At 42.2% G+C, this 27,771-nt stretch overlaps 1 protein-coding gene across 1 annotated transcript in view; it reads right to left on the reverse strand.

Moving 5' to 3' along the window:
* grin2ab (glutamate receptor, ionotropic, N-methyl D-aspartate 2A, b) overlaps nucleotides 1-27,771 on the reverse strand; it is a 121,302-nt gene that overhangs the window by 32,126 nt on the left and 61,405 nt on the right. Inside the window, exons 5-7 of the mRNA XM_026171575.1 lie at nucleotides 3,143-3,309; nucleotides 2,908-3,042; nucleotides 2,707-2,806 (exon numbers count right to left, since the gene is read on the reverse strand). Coding sequence (XP_026027360.1) covers nucleotides 2,707-2,806; nucleotides 2,908-3,042; nucleotides 3,143-3,309 — 402 coding nt within the window. The remainder of the gene's footprint in view (nucleotides 1-2,706; nucleotides 2,807-2,907; nucleotides 3,043-3,142; nucleotides 3,310-27,771) is intronic.

The following is a 27,771-nucleotide window of genomic DNA, read 5'->3' on the forward strand; positions in this document are numbered from 1 at the left end:
TGTGAACAGACTGTATGTCTATAAACTGAATTACTCATTCAGGTATCGCCTACATCTTACAGCTGTCATTGAAAAAAAAAAAACTGTATAGCTCAAACTTTATCTCTCTGAAGCAGACTGAGCAAACATCAGAAAAAAAATGCAGGCACAGCAATCTGTCTGTCTACCCTACAGTACTTTGTTTTTACATTTTACTTTGGCTTTAGTTGTAGAGTCAGATCCATGACTGAGAAAGAAATCAGAGGCGGAAACCCAACACAAACAGGAAGACTCGAGCCAGAGATGGAGAAGAATTAGGAGAATAAACATTTGAAAGGCTTTTGAGATGTGAGTATTTTATGCCTTTGGGACTGATCATATGTTGTTACGTACAAAGTTGTGTAAAAGATGACTTTTTGCTGGATTATCTGTAAATTAGTATGCTCTGACATGAACTGTATTAGCGGTCAACATGATTTGTCTTTGAAGCATCTTTTAATATGTAATACATGGATTAAAGATAAAGTTTCACAAATTCTGGGAATTCTGCACAGACACACAACGCCACTTGTCTATGTAATCGCATCTGCCTGCCAGCCCCTCTTAACCCTACTAATTAAGAATTTCTGTCTTGCTTGTCTGATCTACGGACAAACAAAAACAGGTAGAAACACAATATTGCAACCAGGGTTCAACTGCCAGAGTAATTGTTTTGGCTGGAAGCTCTGATTTCCTGGAATCTTGCTGTCGTGAGGTTATAAAGAGTTTAACAGCGTTCAAGAGTCGAAACCAGCCAGCCCATCATAAAACATCTATCACAATTACATTTGATATTTTAATCTGTAATCTTCATATATATATATACAGTGGGGCAAAAAAGTATTTAGTCAGCCACCGATTGTGCAAGTTCCCCCACCTAAAATGATGACAGAGGTCAGTAATTTGCACCAGAGGTACACTTCAACTGTGAGAGACAGAATGTGAAAAAAAAAATCCATGAATCCACATGGTAGGATTTGTAAAGAATTTATTCGTAAATCAGGGTGGAAAATAAGTATTTGGTCACCTCAAACAAGGAAAATCTCTGGCTCTCACAGACCTGTAACGTCTTCTGTAAGAAGCTTTTCTGTCCCCCACTCGTTACCTGTATGAATGGCACCTGTTTGAACTCATCATCTGTATAAAAGACACCTGTCCACAGCCTCAAACAGTCAGACTCCAAACTCCGCCATGGCCAAGACCAAAGAGCTTTCGAAGGACACCAGGAAAAGTATTGTAGACCTGCACCAGACTGGGAAGAGTGAATCTACAATAGGCAAGCAGCTTGGTGTGAAAAAATCAACTGTGGGAGCAATCATCAGAAAATGGAAGACATACAAGACCACTGATAATCTCCCTCGATCTGGGGCTCCACGCAAGATCTCATCCCGTGGGGTCAAAATGATCATGAGAACGGTGAGCAAAGATCCCAGAACCACACGGGGGGACCTGGTGAATGACCTGCAGAGAGCTGGGACCAAAGTAACAAAGGTCACCATCAGTAACACACTACAACGGCAGGGAATCAAATCCCGCAGTGCCAGACGTGTTCCGCTGCTGAAGCCAGTGCATGTCCAGGCCCGTCTGAAGTTTGCCAGAGAGCACATGGATGATACAGCAGAGGATTGGGAGAATGTCATGTGGTCAGATGAAACCAAAGTAGAACTTTTTGGTATAAACTCAACTCGTCGTGTTTGGAGGAAGAAGAATACTGAGTTGCATCCCAAGAACACCATACCTACTGTGAAGCATGGGAGTGGAAACATCATGCTATGGGGCTGTTTTTCTGCCAAGGGTACAGGACGACTGATCCGTGTTAAGGACAGAATGAATGGGGCCATGTATCGTGAGATTTTGAGCCAAAACCTCCTTCCATCAGTGAGAACTTTGAAGATGAAACGAGGCTGGGTCTTCCAACATGACAATGATCCAAAACACACCGCCCGGGCAACAAAGGAGTGGCTCCGTAAGAAGCATTTGAAAGTCCTGGAGTGGCCTAGCCAGTCTCCAGACCTCAACCCCATAGAAAATCTGTGGCGGGAGTTGAAAGTCCGTGTTGCTCGGCGACAGCCCCAAAACATCACTGCTCTCGAGAAGATCTGCATGGAGGAATGGGCCAAAATAGCAGCTACTGTGTGTGCAAACCTGGTAAAGACCTATAGTAAACGTTTGACCTCTGTTATTGCCAACAAAGGTTATGTTACAAAGTATTGAGTTGTATTTTTGTTATTGACCAAATACTTATTTTCCACCCTGATTTACGAATAAATTCTTTACAAATCCTACCATGTGGATTCATGGATTTTTTTTTCACATTCTGTCTCTCACAGTTGAAGTGTACCTCTGGTGCAAATTACTGACCTCTGTCATCATTTTAGGTGGGGGAACTTGCACAATCGGTGGCTGACTAAATACTTTTTTGCCCCACTGTATATATATATATGAAGATTACAGATTAAAATATCAAATGTAATTGTGATAGATGTTTTATGATGGGCTGGCTGGTTTCGACTCTTGAACGCTGTTAAACTCTTTGCTGACCATGTATCATGGTCAGCATTCATAAATAAGAGGGGAAATCTGGGATAGTCAGCAGATGACCTGCAACAGCCTGGGATCAAAAACACGGCTTGTTTTATCAAACCACACAAAAGTGGCCACCTGTTACTACATATGGGACCTCACTACCTCAGGGGTAAAGTCTGGGTTGCCAGTGGTGAGACTGGACACGATCCAGATGTAACCAGCTCCTATCAGACCCAAGGACCGAGCCTCCTCCATTATATACCTGTCAAACAAAGGAGACAGATCCATTGCTGAAGTCTGTGAAGGCAGTGTGTGACAAAGAGACAGAAATGGCGCAACGAAACAACACACGCAAACACTTACACGGCTTCATCCTTGGAGCAGTAGAGCAATATAACAGGACTCTGGATCCTCTTGAGTGCAATGTGTGATTTAGAGTTTGGGTCGCCATCCACAGCATCTAGAGTCACCACACTCTGCATGTCCCATCGCACAAAGCTGTAACAATAAACCATTAAACAATAACACACAGCTTGTCAGCTATCATAAATAAAGGAAAGAAAACAACATGTGCGTTTGTGTGTGGTGTTTTCATTACCTGTGATCCACAGTTACCCTCAGCGTGCTTATGAATTCCTGGTACCCGGGGAACTTGGATGTGACGATAGAAAAAACATGCCAGTCGTATTCCTCCATGATAGCAAGCATGAGCAGAGCCTCCTGCTGAAGAGCCGCGCCGAACTGGAAGAATGTGGATTTCTCATCCTGCAATGACATGTGGGGCCAGCAGCACAGACAGTCAGCAGATTTTTCAGAGGAAGTAAATTAATTGCAGAAAAAGGGATAAAAAAGGCACTGGAGTCTATGTGAGCAAAAAACCAGAATTAGAGCCCTTTTCAATTTTACAATCAGCGAGACAGACCGAGAGAAGAAGGGAGATAAGAGAGACTTGCAAGAGCTGGAGAAGCGACAAGTAGAGAGGGAAAATGGGAAAGGGACGAAGAGATGCTGAGAGATTCCGACAACAAGTGAGACTGCACAGCAAGAAGAGTGACTGCCGGCAACAAGGGGGCCTAATGGTAGGAGATAACTGCCTCATAACTCACAGGTTTGATTCACTTCAGCACTCCGTAGCCAATATACCAAACAGCCAGGCATTGTCTTGAAAGGTAATTGAGCCAAATACTGATGTCTCCAATCATGTGAACTGACTTAAAAACATTTGAGTCATTATGTTTTGTTTTTTTCCTTTTCCCCCCCGTGCTAACTGCAACAATATATAAAGTCATCCTATAACTGTCTCATTTGGAAACCATCGTCTCTAAACTGCGGATCGAAATGTTCACAGCTTTGGAGCAATAACTCACAATGCCATACACACTTAAATCATTTCGTCTCAGATTCAGGAGGAAACTGTGTGAGAGTAAAAGAGCAGTATGCACTATCAAAACCAAAGCAGCTGTTAAGCAGAATGAAACCCCAAACCGAGTGTGAAATAAGTTGCTAATGATCGCAGAATGTATATTTGCATGAAGGATAATCTACCCCCAACAAACAGACAGCAACACGGCCGAGCCACTAGAGACGGAGGGAGAAAAGAGGAGGAGGGGGTGGGGGTGTGGACGGGGAGAAAGAGAAAAAGGCTGAGAGGGGTGAATGAGATGGAGAAAAATGTTCCAGCCTTCTGAGTGAGATTGAGATACCTGCTGCAGAAGAAGTGGGGGGAAAAGTATGTGAGCGAGAGAGAGAGACACTGACATCAAACCCTCCTTCACTATGACTGTGCCTCTATTCTGCAGGCAGAAAGATCACACGCGCACATACATGCTTTAACACTCTTTCAGCAGAGGGCATCGAAAAACGTGACACATTAAACATCAAAGCCCTCGTGAACACAGACGAAGAGTCCGTTCTTCTCTTCAGTTGTGCGTGCATGTGTGCGTCTATGCTGTTTGCGCACGTAGTACTTTGGTCCAACAAAAATTTCTCGGCTGTAGCCGTAACGCACATCAGATCCAACACGCCTCCCTCAACCACAAGAAAAAAAGGAGAAAAGTGGGAAGGGGAGAGGATGAAATTGTACTTCAAAAAGATCTATCTTGCTTTTTTCATCTGTGTGTGTGTGTGTCTTTATACTTTACTGAGGCTTAGAAAAAGGAAAAAAAAGAAAAGAAATCTCCCTCTGTGTGGCAACAGGCACATCCTCAGCTCTTCCTAGATAAGAGGGACACACAAGCACAGGTACTACCACACACTAACACTCGCTTATATTCAAGTGCACAGCTGTACACTCACATATAAATCAGTGCTGCGAGTGAGATTACAAGCAATCTGATTTGTCAGGTAGCCGGTCAACCTAATTATCTGCCAGAGCTTTAATAATGGTGATGATTTTGGGTCACTCTTTTCTACTTTTGACCACTGCAGATTATTAGTTGTCAAGGCAAATTGTTAAGATCCGGAACAAAGGAACATCCTGACATTGCAACAAAGTCCGACTTGCCTGATTGTCTGAGTCATCTTGTAAACAAGACCAAATTTACATATAATAGCCACATTATCTAAATCATTCATGTGTAAATGAGTGCACTCAAAATGACTGTAATAATGCATGTGCACAAATGCAGCAAGTGCGTCAATATCGGAACGAGGAAGCCAGCAAGCCATGAGTGATTTTTACCACTGATTAGGTAATTATTGTACTATGCACCTCGATTTTCACATTTAAATAAGTTTGCCTAGCCTGAAAGGTTTCGAGATTGTTGGTTGGACACATAAAGCTACTGAATATAAGGAGTCTAAAATATCTTGTTTTTAATTTTAGCATTGTGTGCATTGTATTGCAACACACACAAAGCTACTTAGGTGGTGCTAAAAGTTATATGTACTGACTGGCCACTTCATTTGGTACACCTGGTCAACTGCTTGTTAAACCTAATATCTTATAAACCTAATCTACCCACACATGGCAGCAACTCAGTGCTTCCAGGCATGTAGACATGGTCAAAACAAACTGCTAAAGTTCAAATAGTGCTTCAGAATCAAAAAGAAAGGTGATTTAGGTGACTTTGAATGTGCATTGTTGTTGGTGCCGGACGGCCTCGTCTGAAACAAGCTCCTCTGCTGTAATTCTTTCACACAACCATCTCAGTTGTATACCAAATGGTCCAAAAAAGAGAAAGTATTGAATAAGTGGGAGTTTTCAGGGTGAAGATGCCTCGTTGATCTGAGAGGTCAGAGGAGAATGGCTGCTTGAAAGTGACTGGGAGGCAAGAGTAACTCAAATAATCACTCTTCTCTATACTCAAGGTATGCAGAAGAGCTTCACTGCAGAAGAGAATCTCTGAAGATGGACTACAGCAGCAGAGGACCACAGCCTGTCAGCTAAGAACAGGACACTGTGGCTATAATACGCACTGGCTCACCAAATTTGGACAATAGAAGATTGCCTAGGCTGATGAGTTTTGATTTCTGCTCCAATATTTAGATGGTAGAGTGCGAATTAGGTGTAAACAACATAAAGTGTGGGTCCATCCTGCTTCGTATGAGCAGTTCAGACTGCTGCTAGTGATGAAATAGTGTGGGGAATATGTTCTTGGTAGCTTTGGACCCCCTAGTACCAACTGATCATTGTTTAAACACCACAACCTACTGGAGTATTGTTGCTGACCATGTCCATCAGTTTATGACCTCGTTGTACCCATCTTCTGATGGCTGCTTCTAGCAGGTTAACACACCATGTCACAAAATTCAAAAAATCTCAAACTGATTTCTTGAACATGCGAATGAGTTCACTGTATACAAATGGCCTCCATAGTCACCACATCTCAGTCCAAATTTACTGAGGTTTAGAAAAAGTCCTCGTGAACAGTCCAACAGTCCAAGTCTGCAGCGGTGTTTCAGAAGCCAATCAGCCTGGGACTAGCAACGCATACCCAATAAAGTGTCCAGTGAGTGTATGTTCATGGTACATTTACACCTGTCATCGTAATCGAAGCTGCGCTTTATTGAAAATGAACAGCCAAAAAAAAAGAAAAAAAAAGAAAGCCATAGAAAGAAACCTCTTTGTAGGAAATGAGTCTTCTTTGTCTGAGAAGCCCTTTGTATTAGAATAGTAATCTCATTTTAAGGCAATATATCCAACTTTGTTATAATAGGATACTCCAGCTAACACTGAGCTACAGTTAACAGGCTTGAACAAATCGTTTACATAATATTCCAGCAGAGGAACAAGATTGTTTTCCCTAATTTAAGAGTAAGACCTCTTGCATAACTTCTCAATTTAAGCTTCCTGGTAAAACTCTGGATCTAACCAAGACTTGCAGTCTTACATCTCACCATAAAGTCCTATTCATCTCATTTTGAGAACAATATACTATGTAAGAGCTGATTGTGTAAGATTATCCAGATTGTTTTAAGAATATATGTTTTATTTCTTAGTGAAGGTGGTGGATCTGAAGCTAGTTATTCTACAGGAAAATTCAAGCTTAATTACCATCAGCTGTATGAGGCAACATCTTCTTACACTGCTTTCAGCTGCAAGACTGTTGCAAAGGCAAAGACTGTCCAGTAACAAGAGCTTAAATCACACTTATATTTCTTATTTATATAAATGCTGGTGTTGCATCCGCATCAAATCATTTATGTACAAACATTTTGTGTTATCAGCAGTATCATCAGACACCCCATTATGGTTATTAGTTTCTGATTTTAAGTAGAACATTAAGGGTGCACACTGTTAGAATAAACCGGTTGAATAACCTGATGTGTGATCATCCACCCTTTCAGCATCTATCAGCTCTGTTTTCCTGGGCAGGTGTATTAGATTATAGTAGCATATGCTCACAGATCTCTATTCGGAGCAATAAAATGAATAGTCCAGATGGTTTTTTTTATTAGTTCACAGAAACCTACACTTCCTCTGGTCCTTTCATTAGTGAACTTATCACCAGTAAGAAAAAGTCACTTTACAGTGCCTGCATTTTAACTCATCCCAGCCGAATAGGCGCAGGTGTAATGAATAACCCTAATGACTATTGAGATGCATTAAGTGTCCCATCAATCCATTTCAACCAGCCAGCAAAATACCTGGAAAGGACTCACCTAAATGGGATGCATCCATTGTTACTGGCATCACTTACACCTGTGTTTTTTCTGCCTCAACAGTTAAAAAATGTTGGTTGTTTTCTCCTCCATATGCATCACTTTGGGGACTTGATCAAGCTCCTTCTTAACTTAAAAAAAAAAGCCACCCAAAGCGGCTTTGTGGTTCAGTGACCTGACACAATTTACACAGTTGGAAAAAATAAAGTATGCTCTCAAGGGGTCGAAGGAGAGATTCTTTGCAGTTTGGGATACATTAAAACCATAGCCACCTGATAGATGCTTGACAGCTGCCGTACATCCTTTTCCTGTGTGATTATGATTAATTTTGTGCAAACTATTGCCCTTTAGGTGCACATCTTCAAATATGGTGAATTTCCTTGTATCTCATTTAAATTCACTTTATTCATTTATTTATTTTAATTTTTTTCCCCTCTGGATCGGTGTCCAACATGTTCTTGGGGTGGGGTAAATATATAAAAAGGAGCATTGTGGCCTTGCTACATGTATATCTTCGTACTACATTGTTGATACTCAATAAAAATTTAAAAAAAGGTCACCAATGACTTCCATACACTTTGAAATTCAGTTCAGACGGTGGTTTGATTCCTCAAACCTCTACACGCTAAAGTGTTCACCGCTCCACTCTCATTGGTACGTGAGCTCATGTTTGAACGGGTGAATGAGAACGTCAAGCAGTTGTAGAACTGCAAATACAATATTTGCAGTTTCATATTTCACATTAATAAACAAAAAAACATTTTAAAAAAGAACTGACTAGATTTAAGTGTCATTTCTCTTGCAGTTTTTTTTTAAAAATGTCCTTTTCTCTGAATATAGTCCTCATTGAAACATTCTTTGGAGAAACCCTTTTTACTGATCTCAGTTAGTGTTTAAGAAAACTTCAAGGACATTTAAGCTAGTTAAAAAAACATATTTGCACTGTGTTGCCATGGATAAGAGTATCAACATGTGGCCAGATTTAGGCACAACTACGGCACGCAGGTATCACTCAGACTCACTCGATGTGATGAAACCTATAAATGTTGAGAAAGCGGCTCGGGTGAGTTGAAGGTTAATGCCAACAACGGATGGAAAGAATGTGACAGGCAAAAGAGGATGAAGCAAGGAGTGTTTTCCACTAGAGAAAGGTGCCTGTTTTTAATGCTGTGCTGCCTGACGCCTCAAAGATCACGGCCGTTCCATATTGATTTTTGGCCTTGTCTCTTGTGTACAGAGATTTTCACGAATTCTCTGACTCTTTTAAAGATATTGGGAACAGCAGATGATGAAATTCCCATGTCCTTTGTTATTTCACACTGAAAAAGGTTATTTTAAAATTGTTTGTGTTTAAGAGAAAGTGATACCCTCCCTGTCTTTACTTCTAAAAGAGTTTCTCTTAGATGCCCTTTTAATACCCAATTATCAAATTTACCTGCTGGCAATTAACATAATTAAAAGTGAGATTTTCCACTTGGTATTTTTTTTCTTTTGGTATAACTTTAATAATCCCTAATTGTCCCTGTCTCAGCTTTTAGACAAGATCATATATTTAAAAAGACATTTTCAGAGTTTCAAAATCTGATGTTTCATTTTTGCCTTTTTAAAACTGTAAAGACCCCTCATACTTTAGACAGATACTCGAGAACATGCTTTCCACAGGCGCTAATTCCATAAAACCTCACATGAGATGTTGGTGAGGACTTTTAGCCTGACTCGCAGGTTTACCTCTAATCTTTTTCTGTTCTTTTTTGTAGTTAAACCACAAATGTTTGTGCTCTTTTTTTGTTTGAGGGGTGTTAAAAATGTACTGTGTGTGTTTGAATTACACGAGTGTGTTTGGATACCTGTGCATATCTGAGTTTAAAACATTTATGACAAAACATTATTGCAAACTGCCTTAGATTACCAACTTAGACTACTAACTGCCTGGATGACTGAGAACCTACACAGACATATATTTGTAAACTGCTACACAGATATAGCTAAAGCCACGGCTGTTTTTCATTTCTAGTATTTGTGTCTAGGCGTTTCTTCGTGTAGTTATTTAAATGATGATTTATGTAGGAGTCTGACACATTTTATAAGACTTGTTTGATTTTTGTTTTTTTTAGTGAAATGGGATGTTTTGTTGGTTTAGTGACGAGTTGTTCATTACTCCTACAGTTTAAAGATTGTAGCTAAGCATTCATTTATTTTCTTAATAGCTCACTCAATTCAGAGTTGCAGGGAAGCTGCAGCCTATTGCAGTGGTCACGGTTTAAAATGCGGGGCACTCCTTTGACAGGTCTCCAATCTATCACAGCAGTGAGAGACAGACACATCCATTCTCATATTCACGCATACAGCCAGTTTAAAATCATCAATTAACTTAACATGTAAGTCTTTGGACTGTAGGAGGAACCAGAAGTGCTGTGCAATACTCTAAATTTTGGTATTGATCCGTTACCAACCAAACCCAGGATCAGTATAGCCAATATCAACACCAATACACATATAGTTTCAACTTATAAAGGCATCTTATGTCTCTTATGTGCAAAAAGCGCTATATAAATGCAATCCATTATTATTATTATTATTAAATTACTTCACCTGTTCGTGATTACAACCAAGAATCTTCTTGCTCTGACGCAACAGTGCTGCCGAGGCATCAGAACGCCCCTCTTTTAAAACAATGTTTTGAAATACAGAAATATTTGAAGGAATCAGTATCGTGGAGCTGTCCACCACTGACCTGTGCCTGCAGCAGGGCGTGGATAAAGCAACTGCGGAGTACGGATCAAAGAAAAGGTCAAAATCCGCTTACTGTCCAGACCTAATACCCAGACATGGCTTGGCTTGTTGACTTTGATTTTACAGCTGTTTATTGTGTCCTGTAATGTGTTGTTCATTTAGATTCAGGATTCTTTGTCCTTTTTCCTTTTCTGTGTTATAATAATAATGGATTGCATTTATATAGCACTTTTCTAGGCACCCAAAGCGCTTTACAATTCCACTATTCATTCACTCTCACATTCACACACTGGTGGAGGCAAGCTACAGTTGTACACACCAAAAACCAAAATATGAATAACCGTGCTGCAGCTGACTGCATGCTGGACTCTTGTTGCTGGCAGAGATCTGACTGGACAGAGGTATCGAAATGTGGTCCTCCAAATTGTACCTGTGCCACTCTTCCAGGAGGACCCTGTCCTATGACTGTTACAGCCGGACAATGCCCACCCAAACACTGCCAGGAACGCCAGAGCAGTGAAGGCCTTTCTGGATCAGGAGCATATCCAGACACTTCCTTGGCTAGCATTTAGTCCAAATACGTGTCCTACTGAGCATGCCTGGGAGATGCTGGGTCGACATTTGCATCAGGGTTAACCACAACCAATGACCATTGCACAGCTGCAGGCTACACTAACCTGGATGGAGAGCAATTCCCTCAACAGATTGGGACATTTTTACAGACCTTGGGCAGACAGGTGTGCTGCGTGCATTGCATCCAGAGCAGGCCATGCCTCATAGTAAATATCTCGCATGTACATATATGATAGTGTCAGTCTAATAAATTGATTTAAAATAAAAACTTATGCTTTATTTTTGGCTAGTATAGATATTCTCATAAAGCAAAATGCATTTACTTTACACATGCTTTTCCTGCAAACTGCAGTAAAGCACTGGTACCTTATTTCTTCTTGTGTAAAAAAAAATCATAACATTAACAGTCTCACTGCACGACCAGATGAATTCATCTTTCACAGGTACACATTCTCAAATCTCATGCTTTTTTTTCAGCTACAGATTTGTGCAGTGTGCCTTCATTACCTCAGCGGCGAGGGCAGAGCGAAGGACGGCGGGCATGTGGAGAATTTAGAATGAATGAGGTGAAAGTCTTTTTGGAAAACTGGAGGAGAAGATGATAATTGCTGGTGGTTGCTTGGTTGCTGAATTATAAAGGATAAGAGACGTTGACACAGACCTGCACCTTCTCATCAAATCACACAAGTCCACCAAGAAGCTTACCTATGAATAATGCATGAACATAACACGTGTGTACACACACACAAACTGCAAATGTGTCTCCACATTATAACCGCACATACCTAGAGATTCTCTGATGACATTGCGCATCAATTATACAAATACAGTGAACTTCGCGTACAGTTTCACATCATTCCATGTGCATGCACAAGGCACATACGCACGCGCACTCGTGCACAAAGAGCGGCTAAAATACAGCCTTACTCAAGAGCCAGCATACTGATGAATAATACACCATCAAAACCAAGACAGTATCTCACTTATTCTCGCTCCCCCTCACACACACATGGTGCTTTATGTCAAAATTCATTTTTGTTTACAGCAATCAGATTAAGAAAATATGAAAGTGTAGTGGCAGCGGTGCAGATTCAGGCTAATGACGGATGAACTGACACATTTCTAGAAACGGCTGGGAGATGGAGTCATACGGGCTAGAGGATGGAGGAGGAGTTGGAGTTGAAACTACCCTTAGTGAAGGTGGATGAAGCAAGAACTGAGCAACCACATGCTAAGACACCACAGCCAAATGACTGGAAGGAGAGTACATGACATGCGGCAGAAGAAAATAAAAGAATAAAGCCAGTGTGCGGGATGATGACAAATAGATGGGTGAGGGGGGAGAAGGAGGAGAAGGAGGAGGAGGGTGATGAGGCCAGCAATGTGCTATATTAATATTTAATGCAGCAGGTCAGTTAGGATAGAGCAGCTACGTTAACTTAGACTGACAAAGTATGGCCCCCAAGTGCAAACAAACTAGCATGGCAAAATAAAATCTGTGTCAACAAAGTGAAGCTTCAAGGGTCACTTGTAGAAGAGAACAGCCACAGCGACAGTGGCAGAGGGTTTTTTTTGTTGTTTTTTTTTAACCCAGAATGAGATTCTGCCCAAAGTTGAGTTGTAGAAAGCTTAAAATAAATCCCCACATTATTCTGGTGAACTGAACATCAAAGTCTACTGGCTACATAGTGCAGAAAATGTACTACCTCAGTTCCCTGTGGTCTGAGATACAGGTGACTGACAAAAAAAAAGAAGTACTTTGGTATATAAATTATGGGATGGCATCAGTAAGCACATTTGGGGACAGCTGTACACAACAGATTTTGTTTTTTTGTTTTTTGTCCTAGTTGTCCTGTGATATTAGATCTTAGTGCAATTAGGAATAATTTAACACTGCAGGTTAGTGCGTTAAGAGGGTGAAACATAGGGGCATGACAAGCGGGCCTGTCAAACATTAAAACTGAACTAAAGAGCTTCACTGGTGAACGCGACACATTTTCTGCTGCAGTCTAATTCTCTGTAAATGCTCAGCAGATGTTCTGCAAACCCAAGTGCTAACAAACACTGCTCTAAATCCATGCGCTAACATAGAATTAGCTCAGGAAATCTATTCGCAAACAAACACCTCGGGTAGCCAAGGAAAGGAATATTTTTTTACTTGACCAAAACCAGAATAATCAGGCCAAAGAGGAGTTATTCAAAGAGAGCTGCTTGTGTTAGAATAGCTTCAGTACAACGGGGGCATTTAATTCTACACGTGTACTTTGATTTCTTGGTGTTTAAACTGTGCTGTGACTTCAGGAACTCTACAAAGAGCAGTTTTATGAATATAATAGTAACACATGTTACATCAAACATCAGTCTGTGGGTATTCCTGAAAGCTGCGAGCAGGGACATCACAGTCGACAACCTCTGCAGCATTAAAAACACTGACGTAAGGCAGGTCCTTCAATAGCTAACAAGCAGAGGTCCCTTAAGCTCTAAAAGCTCTTCAGTTTTAGAACACAGAGACAGGTCCCAAAGCCCACATCCACCAACCATGCACAGGCTTTCTACTTTTCTGGGATTGAGCTATAGCATTTAGCTTGCAGACATTGGTTCCCAGTGCTAACAAAGACTACTTTAGTATTTAACAAGAGGTAAGTCCCGCTGCTTAAATCTACTGTAGTATTTAAAAGTCTTGCACTCCCCATGGAAACACAGAATACCATTTAACAGAGCGCAGAGCCCCAAAGCTAGCACAGCCTAGCTTAGATTAGGTCTCACCACAAAACCATGGGAAGCACGTAATGGACAGCAGCGCAGCCTCAGATAGACAAAGCTCACAACGAAACCTCAGAATGTAAATGGGCCTGGAATACGGCGGGTCTCCTGACATTTAAAACACTTTTCCGTCTCCGACCCAACACTTAAATGGTTTTAATGTTATTTTACTCCTGAGTTATCCAGAACACACCGTCCTAAATGGTCACACTGCTGAGGATGTTACTTTTAAAGTAAAGGTCTGCATCCACTGATGTAGAGAACTATGGAAGAAGAAAAAGTTATTTCTAAAATACTTTAAAAATACGCACTAACCAGCCATTGTATCAGGTACACATGTTCAGTACCTTATTCATTTGAGCTGTGCTGCTTTGAGCTGATAGGAAGGGAACTGTAACTTAAATATCCACTTGTTACAAGCAAGGTATGCAGAAGGGCATCTCTGAATGTGCAACAAAGTGAAACTTGAAGCAGATGTGCTACAACAGCAAAAGACCACACCATGTACTACTCCACTCTCTCAGCTAAGAACAGGAAACATAGACTCGCAAAAACTGGACAAGAGAAGATTGGAAAAATGTTGCATGGTCTGATGAGTTTCAACTTCTGCTGCAACATTTGGATGCTAAAATCGGATCAATATGAAAATCTGGTTCCATCCTGGCTTATATCAGGAATTCAAACTGCTGCTGGTGTCTGGGACATTTTATTGAAACGTTATGGGTTCCTTAGTCCCAACAGAGCATTGTTTAAACATCAATGTTTTTCTCTGAAATTATAGGAGAAAGAAATCTTTCTATCTATCTGTTATGTGAATCACCAGACACCCCATGATACAACATTATCACAGTACTTACAATATGCTATTATTGTGATTTTTAACATTTTCCAATATTTGCAAAAAAATTCAAATTCATTTATATATTTATTTGTATATTTATTTGCCTCATGGTGGTTTATATTGTGAGGTAAAGACCCTGTAATAACAGAGAGAAAAGCCCAACAATCAGATGACCACCTATGAGCAAACACCCAGCAAGAGTGGGAAGGAAAAACTCCTTTTTAACAGGAAGATACTGGGGGTATTTGCACAAATTGCATAACTGCATCACTAAAAAAAAGGCTGCCATGAGATAAGATGGACTCACTCTGCTATCAGTCTGCCAACTTGAATGGGGTCAAATTGGTAATAACATGCAGACTTTTTATGAAAATACACCAATTAACTGTGAGAAATAACTGAAAATCACATATCTGTAGCTTTCTATAGAGGCAGAAACACACATTTCACTATCACATTTGCGCTTATCAACCTTTCTGTTCTACAGGAAATTAACTAGAATGCAACCAGCTGGCACTCAGAGAGTCAAATCCCCTCAAGTTGCACTCATTGACAAAGACTCATTCATAATGATGGCAACACTTTGGCAATCTGTCTGTATTTAGAAATTAGGCAGCAATTATTTGCAAACCTCTGAGAGTGACCGCAGGTTGCTTCCTGTCAGACAACCTGTGCAGTCGCCGTGATCATGGTCATTTTTACTCGTGTGACTGAGCCATTAGCCTGCTCTGTATTGGGATCTAGCTTTGCCAAGGCGAGTGTGTCCAGTGTTTTTCAGCTGAACCAATTTAATGTGAGTGTGCTTGACTAATGTTATCTCAGGATGGTGTTGAAAGAGAGGACCCTCTTTTTCTTGTTCTGTTTATTTAATTAAATACATACATTTTTGATGTCCCTGTATTGACATAACATCACCAAGCAAAAATATCACAAAACTGTGTTGTATCATTTTTTTTTTAACACTAGAGGCCCAGAGCCCAGCCATTTCTTTTCTTACCTTAAAACCCGGAAGCAGCCAAATGCTGGTAGGCTTTTAGCTAAGCTGAGCTTCGGCAATGAAGCTAAATTGTAGTCATTCTATGTAAAAATTGGTTTTACCTGGAATTCTGAGAGGAGTCGTGGTTGTGGTGAGGGGTGGGGAGCTCCTAACGTGAGCTTCCTTTGTTTCATCTTGATGCATTCTCAATCATCCAGGGAAACAAATCTCCAAAAGTCACCAACTTGGAGTGTTTCAGTTTGCCATCTTAGGGAGAAATCAACACACATGGGTGTATGTCCTTTGTTGCTGAGATTTATTGATAAAAACAGTACAAAAAATCAACCATTTGTACACATTTTTACAAATAATTATAAAAAGTGAGTGAGTACATTTCAACATTTTCAGCAATCACTCACAATCCTGGCACTGCCATGGTATCTGTAGTCTGCATTTACCACATGTGTATCTGTTGCAGTGAACACATCGCACAGTGGCATGATTGTTCTTGCAATTGTGTTTGACCTGACACATGGCTCTTTTTCCAGGGCTCGGTGTGGAGGGTTGTGTCAAAGGCAACTGTTCTTTTCTTGCCTTCTTCGCAGCTACATGAGAGTGAGCTAACTCCCTTGCAAGCTCCACCAGGAAGTCCACCCGTCTTTCCTTCGTCCCGGAGCATGCTTGATACAGCACATGTGCATTCAGTGCTGCCATGTCAATCATGTTATAAAACACGGCAACTGGCCAGCGCCGTGTTCCTCTGCGGACAGTGTACTCCCGAACCATCTGGTCCATCACATCCACGCCACACTTTGTTTTGTTGTAAAGGGTGACAGTGTTTGGCTTCCTTTTGGTAGTGTTATCAGTCTGAACCACGCCGTGCATGCTGCTAAGAATATAGACTGTCTTCTTCCGTTTGGCCGCATACGCCGTCAGCGTGGCAGCAGAGGTTGAAGGAATGGAGAGTTTAAATGTTAGTTGTAAACAGCTATATCATATAATAACTGCAGCTGTAGCTGTGATCAGACATCCCCCTGCAGGCCCTGAAGCTGAGCTCTGAGGTCCTCACAAACCTGCTGGAGCCAGCTTCCATCCTGGGGAGCACGTTTTTGTGTTTCAGCGCGGGGCGAGGCACAAAACCCAGATGGTCCAGATGGACCAGATGGTTCGGGAGTACACTGTCCGCAGAGGAACACGGCGCTGGCCAGTTGCCGTGTTTTATAACATGATTGACATGGCAGCACTGAATGCACATGTGCTGTATCAAGCATGCTCCGGGACGAAGGAAAGACGGGTGGACTTCCTGGTGGAGCTTGCAAGGGAGTTAGCTCACTCTCATGTAGCTGCGAAGAAGGCAAGAAAAGAACAGTTGCCTTTGACACAACCCTCCACACCGAGCCCTGGAAAAAGAGCCATGTGTCAGGTCAAACACAATTGCAAGAACAATCATGCCACTGTGCGATGTGTTCACTGCAACAGATACACATGTGGTAAATGCAGACTACAGATACCATGGCAGTGCCAGGATTGTGAGTGATTGCTGAAAATGTTGAAATGTACTCACTCACTTTTTATAATTATTTGTAAAAATGTGTACAAATGGTTGATTTTTTGTACTGTTTTTATCAATAAATCTCAGCAACAAAGGACATACACCCATGTGTGTTGATTTCTCCCTAAGATGGCAAACTGAAACACTCCAAGTTGGTGACTTTTGGAGATTTGTTTCCCTGGATGATTGAGAATGCATCAAGATGAAACAAAAGGAAGCTCACCGCTTTTAGCAGCTCCCCCACCCCCTCATCCACACACCCCCACTCCCCTCCCTCCAGAATTCCCAGGTAACAACCCAATTTACATATGAATGACTAGCCAATTTAGCTTCCACTTGCCTGAAGCTAAAGCTTAGCTAAAAGCCTACCAGCCATTTGGCTGGTGGCGGGTTTTAAAGGTAGAAAGGTAGAAGCCTGGGACTGCCAGTGTAAAATCAATCTATCAGTGTAGCATCATTTATATTTGCTCATTTACATTTCCCGTGCTGCGGGAGTATGGGGTGTCTGGCCCATTGCTACGGGCCATTCGATCCCTATACAACCGTTGCAAGAGCTTGGTTCGCATTGCCAGCAATAAGTCGGACTCGTTCCCGGTGGGTGATGGGCTCCGCCAGGGCTGCACTTTGTCACCGGTTCTGTTCATAATTTTTATGGACAGGATTTCTAGGTGCAGCCAAGTGGCGGAGGGCTTTCACTTTGGTGGCCTCAGAATCTCATCTCTGCTTTTTGCGGATGATGTGGTTCTGTTGGCTTCATCGGGTGAGGGCCTCCAGCTCGCACTGGAACGGTTCGCAGCCGAGTGTGAAGCAGCGGGAATGAGGATCAGCACCTCCAAATCTGAGGCCATGGTTCTCAGCCGGAAAGGGGTGGAGTGCCCACTCCGGGTCGGGGATGAGTTCCTGCCCCAAGTGGAGGAGTTCAAGTATCTCGGGGTCTTGTTCGCGAGTGATGGGAGAAGGGAGTCGGAGATCGACAGACGGATTGGGGCTGCAGCTGCAGTGATGCGGACGCTGCACCGGTCCATCATGGTGAAGAGAGAGCTGAGTATAAAAGCGAAGCTCTCAATTTACCGGTCGATCTACGTCCCTACCCTCACCTATGGCCACGAGCTGTGGGTAGTGACCGAAAGAACGAGATCGCAGATACAAGCGGCGGAAATGAGCTTCCTCTGAAGGGTGGCTGGCCTCTCCGTTAGAGATAGGGTGAGAGGTTCAGCCATCCGGGAGGGGCTCTGAGTAGAGCTGCTGCTCCTCCACATCGAAAGGAGCCAGCTGAGGTGGTTCGGGAATCTGACGAGGATACCTCCTGGGTGAGGTGTTCCGGGCATGTCCCACCGGGAGGAGGCCGACCCAGGACACGCTGGAGAGATTATTTCTCGGCTGGCCTGGGAACACCTTGGTGTTCCCCCAGATAAGCTAGAGGAGGTGGCTGGGGAGAGGGAGGTCTGGGCTTCTCTGCTTAGGCTGCTTCCCCTGCGACTCGGCCCCGGATAAAGTGGAAGAAGATGGATGGATGGACATTTTCTTACTGTATTAATTTGACTTGAAGTATTAAAAATATATATATAATGAAAAAAAATATATAATATATATAGTTTTGGAATATTTCATGCTTATATAAAAATTTTAAACCCCTTTTAAACACACAACTAGAAAGATTTTGATATATTTAGCAAAACCTTTAAATATGGATGTTTTTAGGACGCATTTAATTCATCATTATAATTACAAAGCCAGTAAAACTTTCCTCCTGTTTGTTTCTGCTCATGTTTGTCAAGTTTTGGAACATTTTAATGCTTATAAATATGACATTTTAAATCCCCAATTCGAAATTGAACTTTATGAAGTCAGATGAATTCAAAGTAAACCATTAAATGCAATATTCACAGGTGTTAAAGTGTAAGTTTGTGTTGAGCATCATTTAATTTAAAACTGTTACATATGCAAATGTGCAAGTGTGTCATTTTTTATTTTTTACATGTAGAGAGAAGTAATTTACCTCTCAGACTTCTGCTGTCATTTCAGTGTAATTTATTTATTTTTGCCCCAGTCACCAAAACTTTGAACCCACTGATGTATTTGCTTTAGTCAACAGTTACAGTTTTTTCTGAATGCTTAAACCCTAACTGTGATTCCTGTAGCACAATCTCTAAAACTATTCAGACTTATAGCAAAACCACTCACTGAGTTTGCAAAACTAAAAGCACAAAAACTGCTTTGCACTCAGTTTGCAATTTTGTAACACACACTTTGCAAAACTGTAGGCACAATTCACTGCACAACACTCAATTACCAAATTTCCAACACACTCCTAGCAAAAGTATACACATGTATGGCTATCATTAACACTAATTTGCCAACTGTCTGGCACACTTTCACATGTGAAAACTTCTTTAGATAATTAGTTCACTTTGCAATCAGCCTAAGCACTATAATACAGGTAAGCTGTGTGTGCGGAGTACAATGGAGGGAGCAGAAAGAGTGAGAAGAAGAGGAGGCCGAGGAAGAGGACGTGGAGGTGAAGAAGTAGGATGAAGAGGACGACAAGGACAAGGAGGAGCAAGAGGAAGACGAGGAGGGGGGAGAGGAAGATGAGGAGGGGGGAGAGGAAGGGTAGGAAGAGTAAGAAATAGAATTGCTGATGACATCAGAGCTACAATAGTGGACCATGTAATCTACCGTGGAATGACCCTGAGGGTAGCTGGCCAACAGGTCCAGCCTAACTCGAGCCGCTACACTGTAGCAAGTACCATAAGGACATCTTGAAATGAGAATCGGTTAGTACAGTCACTTCGCACAAAGATTTGTAGCACTGCCATATGCCAATGAGAAACACACCAACACCATTGATGTAAAAATACTGAAATTGTTACTTTACAGAATTGCTAGATGACCAGATGCTGGGGGCAGAGGAAGCATGTTCACTGCAGACCAAGTAACCCATATAGTCATTATGGCGATTGCAAATAATCCTATACTTGGAAATAAACACTTGTGTTTGTTTTGATGTGTTTGAATTAACACCAGTACTTGAAGTTTGGATCCCTCTATGCTTATGGATCTATGACAGAAGTATGAGCTCAAACTGACATAGCCTACCTTGTGCACAGGGAAAGCAAAAGCCAGATGTGTTTTGTATTCATACCATCAGTGTGCAGTTGGCGCATTGTGTGCTTAGTAGATGATGGCTTGTGTGTACTGTTTGATACGGAAACACCATTTTTACGAAGGTGTGAAGAGTTAATCTAGCTGTGTTTGCTTTTGCAAGAGAACTACAATGTTTTGATTATTGGTTGACAGGTTTTCTTATTTGTGTGAAGAGTTTTGCAAAATTAGCCAATAGTTACAATAAATGTGCTTAAGCAATCAGAAAAAACTGTAATACACCCATCTGCTGCAGGTTTACCTTCATTATCTCAGAGAAGTCATAAACTCACATTCGTTTTCCAAAAATCCATTAAAAACAGCTCGCGGACACGCTGCAGCGTTGAAGAACGTATTGTAATCCATCACACTCGTGTAATGCATTCCTCTCCTGCGAACATGTCTGTGAGTTGGGGGTTTTTTTGTTTGTTTTTTTACAGTTTTGTTGGGAATCTCTGTGAAGCAAAAACAAATTATCAGTTATTAATGCACGATGAGATTAGCAGATTAGTGAGTTAGTAATCCGGTGTCACACTCCTCTTAACGTGCCAGAGCAAATCCGGATGATTAAATCAGGTAAGATATCTCTTCTCCACTCTGCCATCAACACCAGCTTTTATTTACAATGTTTCTGTTGTAACACTGCACTCCAGCTCTGACATCTGAGATGTGTGCCTGAGTTTGTCAAAGTTTGTTTTTTGGCGATGATTTGTATTAATTGAAGAATCATTATTGCAAATATTAATAAGGAATATTACTACATAAAAAAGGCTGGTTAAATAATTTCTTTTTGAAGCTGGATTTCACTGAACTTACAGTGTGAAGAGTAAAAAAAAAAGGTTTTCTTTTTGTCTGATACGAAGTAAATGTGTGCAACTGAAACAGCCTGCTTTTTAGGTTAGGACTGTGAAACACAAACAGGCTCTTACAAGATTTAGATCCAATTAGCAAAACTTTTGAATGCAGATGTTCTGAGGATGCATATAATTCAGAATTGTGACTGCAAAGCTAACTGAGTCATATCCCCCAAATGTAATCCTTTTGTTTGTGTTTACTCATGATCGAGTAATTTGACACTGATCGTAATGGTGACACTTTATTCCTATTGCTGGCACGAAGGGGCTTCAGAAAAACAAAGCACATTAAAAAACACAGAATTACACAAACGAAAAGGCCTCGAAAACAAAACTTATTGTAATCCGGTGATAAATTCTGCACGCACACAAGAGTTTGTGCCTTTTAGACTTTAAATATATCGCGTGTGCTCACAGAAATAATCCATCAGCTGTCCCCGATAAATCAAGATGCACTCTGCAGTGCTGACTCCATCACATATGTTGCTGCATCAGCGTGCAAAAAGTCAATGAGAATAATGTAAAGAAATAATGTAATTTTTTTTGAGCACAAGTACAACAAAGCCCATTGTACTGGAGGGCGGACGAGCGCTTGCCAAGCACTGCTGGTTAAATCTGTCTCCAGAGTGGTAGCTGATGGTTGTGTGTATGGTTGGCCCTGCCTATCCAAGTGTCAGAATCCTGCTCACGGCAGAGGTTAATCACAACACCTGTTTAGGAGAGATTACAGCAGGATCTGCCAGAGTATTCAAAGGCCTCTGCTTTATTAAAACCAAAGTGTCTGTCCAGGCTGTGACAACCACAAACACGCAAGCATATGTGTGGCAGGAAAACAAATGCGATGCCTGTTTATATATGGTCTGCGTGTGTGCGCGTGTGTGCCCGTGTGTGCGTGTGTGGCCACGGCTGTTTGAGTAATAAGTGCTTGACTTATAGAGCTTCAGAGAGAAAGAGATGTTAACGTTATTTCATCCCTCTACATGGAAAATAAATGACAAAGCCAACCCTATTCCTCCCTCGGTTCCTCTCTTCCCCCATTGGTGAATGAATTTAAAGCAGCTCGAGAACTGAGCAAGACCCTGCATCCTCCTCCCTCCTTTGGCAGCCTTCATTGGTAAATCAAAGAATTGCCAGTTTGATATTTATAGCTGGAGTGCCTTGGGGGGGGGGTGAAAAAAATCCTACTTTCTCTCTCTTTCTCTCTCTTCCAGCCTACTGACGGTGACTCCGTTGGACTTTAGAAACCTTAGGCCTGGTGTAAAAATGGCAGCAAGCTTTGAGTCAGCCCATCCTTGCCGACTACCGCAGCACTGATCGCCGGAGCACGTTGGTGCCGCAGGTATGGGAACCGGATGGTCAGTCATTGTCGGGGTCACTTGTCCAGAATCACTGCAACGCAAACAAATCTGGCTGATGTAGGAATACCGCGAGCCAGAAGATTAATTAGACAATTCAAAGAGTGTTAGTATTCCTGCATTTAGAGAAGCGCTTCAGGCCCTGCTGAATATTAAAACACTGGTTTATCCACATTTTGGTTAAAATTACAATAGACTAGTGTTGCTTAAGTGAATTTATGACAGCAGCGGCATTATATCTACTAAATACCACAGTATAAGTTTATACAATGACACAGATGCCCCCGGGGCTTGTCAGTTGGGCGCAGGGCTGATTCTGGGAGCAAATGTTAGAAAGCGGCGAAGGCGTTTTGCGAAGATTGTTTGCGGGGAAAGGAGTGTGTGTGGAGGGGGGGGGCTTAGACAAATCACTAATTCTGCAGAGGAAAGAAAAACGGTAGCTGAAGGGGGATTCATTCATTATATATAAGCCTTACTCAGGTTTGTGTAAGCCTTTTTATTCCAAAAACACTCCCACAACTCTATTGTGCACCCACTCTCCCTTTGTGAAATGCACACATAAAAATCTTGTTGCTACATTTAGTTAAGCCAGCAACAGGCTAGCGAGCATTACTCCTCCGTCTTGTGGCCTCTGTTGAATTTGTCCCAGTGTGAGTCCACTTGTGCCTGTTTAATGCCACCACCGGCCTCCTCGATTCCCCAGCTCCCCTCGTCTCCTTTCTCAGTGCCCTTCCAATCCAGCCACTTGTTCTCATCGCTTTTGTTCACACGACAGTCACCAGCCACTGTTACCATGGCAAATCAATGGCTAGTCTACAGATGGGAGCAGATTCATTTCGCCCTAGCACATTCTTGCACACACACTGACACACACAAACACACACACACATGCCTGAACACACAATGTATTTGGGCATTCCACCACTGTGTTAATGGTTTGGTGTTGATTTGCTGTGGCTGAGTGCATGCAGGCAGATGTGAGTGCACACGTGTGTGTGTGTGTGTGTGTGTGTGTGTGTGTGTGTGTGTGTGTGTGTGTGTGTGTGTGTGTGTGTGTGTGTGTGTGTGTGTGTGTGGCCAATATGTTGAAGATCAGATAAGCAAATCTATTTCCTTTACTAATTAAAGGCAGGCACTGCTCCTAAGGAAAAGAGAGCATACCAAATGCCAGGGCATGGTGCTTTAGATGTGGTGATAACCGCACACACACACACACACACGTGCACGGATAAACTCACACATGCACAAATGACTTTTGGCAGTGTGTATATTATCTCTGCTGTGCGTCAGTATGGGGTAAGATTGTACATGTGTGTGTTGTCTATTAGTGTATGTGCTAAGTTATTAAGTGTCCACTGGGGGAGTACGAGAAGCTACATGGCAGATGCTTAAAGCCAGTGGCTGTTAGACAGCAGAGCAGAGATAATAGGCTATGGCTGCCATTACCTACTACGCCCTATTAGCCAGTACCCAAGCTGGAGATAAACAGACAGACACACAAATGGGGGCAAATCTGTACTTTTGTGTTCGTATCTGTGGGTGTGAACGAGCATGTGGGAGAGAGAGAGAGAGAAAGACAGAGAGAGAGGAAGGATAGAAGGGCTAATTTACCAGGCCTCCTATTAGTGAGACAGATCTTTTCCAGATGGGGAGGGAGTGCAGGAGAAGGTAAGGCGAGACTTGGAGGATGGGGAGGAAGCAGAGGAAGTGCTAACACATTCAGAAAACAAAAGTACATTACAGTCCATGTAAGCAGGAAGATGAGCAGAGGGTTGACAGGCAGAGCGGAGGGGAGGGGGGGGGGGGGGGGGAGCAGTGAGAGAGAGAGTTAGAGAGACTGACAAACAGAAAGAAGGAGAGAGTGAGATATGCAAGAAAACCCCTTCCATGTGACATCCAGTGAAAAAAGAAACAAGAGGAAAAGCCTCACTTCTAATATCTGACTTGTCTGCAGATGATGCTTCCTAATGTGCATGCGTGTGCTGAGCAGAGCACGAGTGTGACACACACATCACACGCTGGCTCTCTATATCCATCTGTCTCTCCATCCACCCCTGCTTACATCCTTCTGTCAACCGGTTTGATGCTGCAACTCTCAACGCATGCAGGCTTTGCCTTCGTGGCTGCTCCTGCTCCTTGAGAGTTACTCTTAAAAAATGGTGAGAGTGTATTGGGAACTGGCATGGGAGGGGGAGTGATGACAACGATGATGATGATCAGGCACTATCACCACCCCCCACCCACCCATGTCCTCCCTCTCCCCTCTCTCTGTGTCTCCCTCTTTCTCCCTTCCTGCTCAACACACTTTACAGAAGTTTGAGCCACTGGGAGATCATTAGCACAGGATCAAACCCCAACACTCACTGTCCACACACACACACTGGCAAAAACACACATACACACTGAAAAAAAATTCACACAGACCACACAAGAACACACACATAAACAAGAAATGGGGGCACACACACACACACGCACGCACACACAGAAGAGAACTGCAGCTTGAAATCCAAAACACAGAGCGAGGGAGACGGTGCGTTTTAGCATGAGTGTTCATATTGGTGTGTGTGTGTGCGAGCGGATCAGGCAGAGAACACTGACACACAGTGTGGTGAGACAGAGGGGACAAAGAGGACTGATTGACTACAATTTAGTTAGGTTTTTTTTTTTTTAAATACGAGCAAAAAAGTAGCCGAAGACAGAAAATACACATTTACTTCAACAGACTTGACAGACGTGTGTGCGCACTTCGCCACATGCACGTAAAAGTGAGCAGCCACCCACACATTGCGAGCCCATTCAGTGGCTCTGAGCAGCCTCTCTCTCCTACACTCCTTCTAGCACACAAATAAAGAAAAGTTCAGACAAATGCACACCAAACTTACATTTCTCTCTCTCAACAAATGAATTCACGTGCTCACGCCCATACGCGCATGCACAATGCAGGAGCCAGACATGCAGACACACACACACAGTCACAGCCAGTCTCTCCATCAGGCGGGTGCTGAATAATTCAGTTTAAGGGAAGTACACAAGACTGTTAGGAGTGTATTCAGCGCTGGCCTGAGGGCCGGCCTCTGCTCTAAAAGCATGATGTCACTTTCAGCCTCCTCCTCCTCCCGGTCCTCTTTGCACCTTACTTTATCATTTCCACTTTCCGCCCTTGATAAAGCCAATGGCTAAATTTACCTTGGTGGCTCCTCGTTGCCTAATTGGATCCATAAATCACAATGTGTGTAACCACAAAACAACAGTAAAAAGAACCTTAAACAATTTTAGGAACGTTCATGCTTTATCAAGTATATTTAAACACGAGAGTCAGGCTACCCAGATTTTTTTTCTCCCGTCTCTCCAAATTTCTCCCTCATTCGTTTCATCACCCCGCCCTCCCTCTGCAGGTCCGCCAGCTGTTCTGCTGATCCACCAAAAGCCTCTCTCAGATGTAGGTCACTTTCTCAATTAAGGCAATTAGCAGCAACCGGGCGAGACTGAGAACGAGACTCTCTCATAACAGCAACAGGAGCCATAGGCCCGCATCACATGGCGAGCACTTAACACTCCACTTGGCACCTGCATTAGCCTCGCCTAGTGCCAATCTGCCAGTATTTACATGCACTAAGACGGACTTGGCCCCAGCAGAAAAAAAAAGAAAAAAGAAAAAAAAAAGAAAGCCAGACTGCTCAAACTGCACTGTTCAAATCGGATTAGATTTGCTCAGGCTGTAATTTCCCAGATCATTCATACAGCATAAAGAATCTCTGCTGATAGGAGTGATGTAAAATGTCCAGTTCGCTTCTGGTCTGCCAAAAAGAAAAAGAAAGGAGAAAAAAAAGCTAAATATTCCAGTGAGACTCCCAAAAATTCAGCCCAGCAGCAGAAAAGAGACATTTGCACCTAAAGAATGATGCTTGTTTTGAGGTCAAAAATCTCCCTCCCTCCAGTACATGTGTAATGACAATCTGCTGGCTGCTACACAGGAACGCCATTATTGAGATTATAGTGGTGTCACTTCAAGCTGGATTGCTATTATCAGATGATTTTGGAGTTGCTTGTTCCCCTGTTGTTTTTCCCACATTGATAAAAAATGTAGACAAGACAGAAAGGCTGTCAGACAGCGCTCCCAAAAAGCTCGTTTTGTAGCACGAGTCGTTCTCTGAGTTCAAGAATGAACCTCCAGTCCACACATGTGTGGACTACTATTTCAACATCTTGGAGTAAAACTAATAAAATGTGAAGAGTGCCTAAAATAATCTACATAACCCCTGCCAGACTTGTGATGCAAGCATCTGCAGTGTGCTGCTCTGCATTGCAATCTTTTAGGATGTGCCAGGCTTGTAGCACCGCTGGCCATCATTAACCGGCCTTAGTGATGTAGGCCTCTCGCACACTACTTTGATTCAAGTCCTCTGCTATGTAGCCTCGTACCAATAACACTTGATTAGCACTGGTCTGCAGAACAGTGTTCTAGGATGCATCACAATCAGCTAGCCCAGCAACACCTCTGGCCATCATTAAAGTGCTGCAGCGAGGTAGGCCATGTTGTTCCATATTGCTCACACACAGCCGGGGTACAATTAATAACGCTTTAATTTTGTTTACGAATTCACATGTTCACATTTGATAGAAATGATTTCCTCCAAACGAGTTTTTATATATATAAACAAAAGCATTATTACAATTCACAATTAAAGTTATTTTTTTTTGTCTATCTATACATCAATAATATCATCTATTATGTCAGCTACCTTTGTGTTTGGATTTATTACACTGAACAGACTCATGTGTCGTGTAATTAGGTACATGCAGAATACATTTAAAGGAGGATGTACATAAGATAGACGGGGAATTTGCAAACCCAAGATAATTAGTTGACAATCTATGAAGTACATTGCACTCGCTGGACACTTTAATAGGTACACCTTGCTTTTGCCTCTAGAACTGCTTTAAATCTTCATGGCAAAGATTCAACAAGCTGCCGGAAACATTCCTCTGAGATTTTTGTTCATGTTGACATGACAGCATCACAAAGATTGCTGCAGAGTTGTTGGTTGCGCATCCATAATTTGAATCTTCCGTTACATCACATCCCAAAAGTGGTCTACAGCATTAAGTATGGAGGCCATTTGAACTCACTGTCATGTTCAAGAACATGTTGGAGATGATTTGAACTTTGTGATATGGTGTGCTATCCTGCTGGAAGCAGTCATTAGAAGATGGGTACATAAAGGGATGGACATGGTCAACAGTTGGACTGTGGTGTTTAAAGCGATGCTAAATTGGTACTAATGGCTCAAACAGCACAAAAAATTGGGACCCTACCATCTGAATGTAAA

This window comes from Astatotilapia calliptera, chromosome 6, assembly GCF_900246225.1.
Source record: "Astatotilapia calliptera chromosome 6, fAstCal1.2, whole genome shotgun sequence".
In the NCBI taxonomy this organism is placed as follows: Eukaryota; Metazoa; Chordata; class Actinopteri; order Cichliformes; family Cichlidae; genus Astatotilapia; species Astatotilapia calliptera.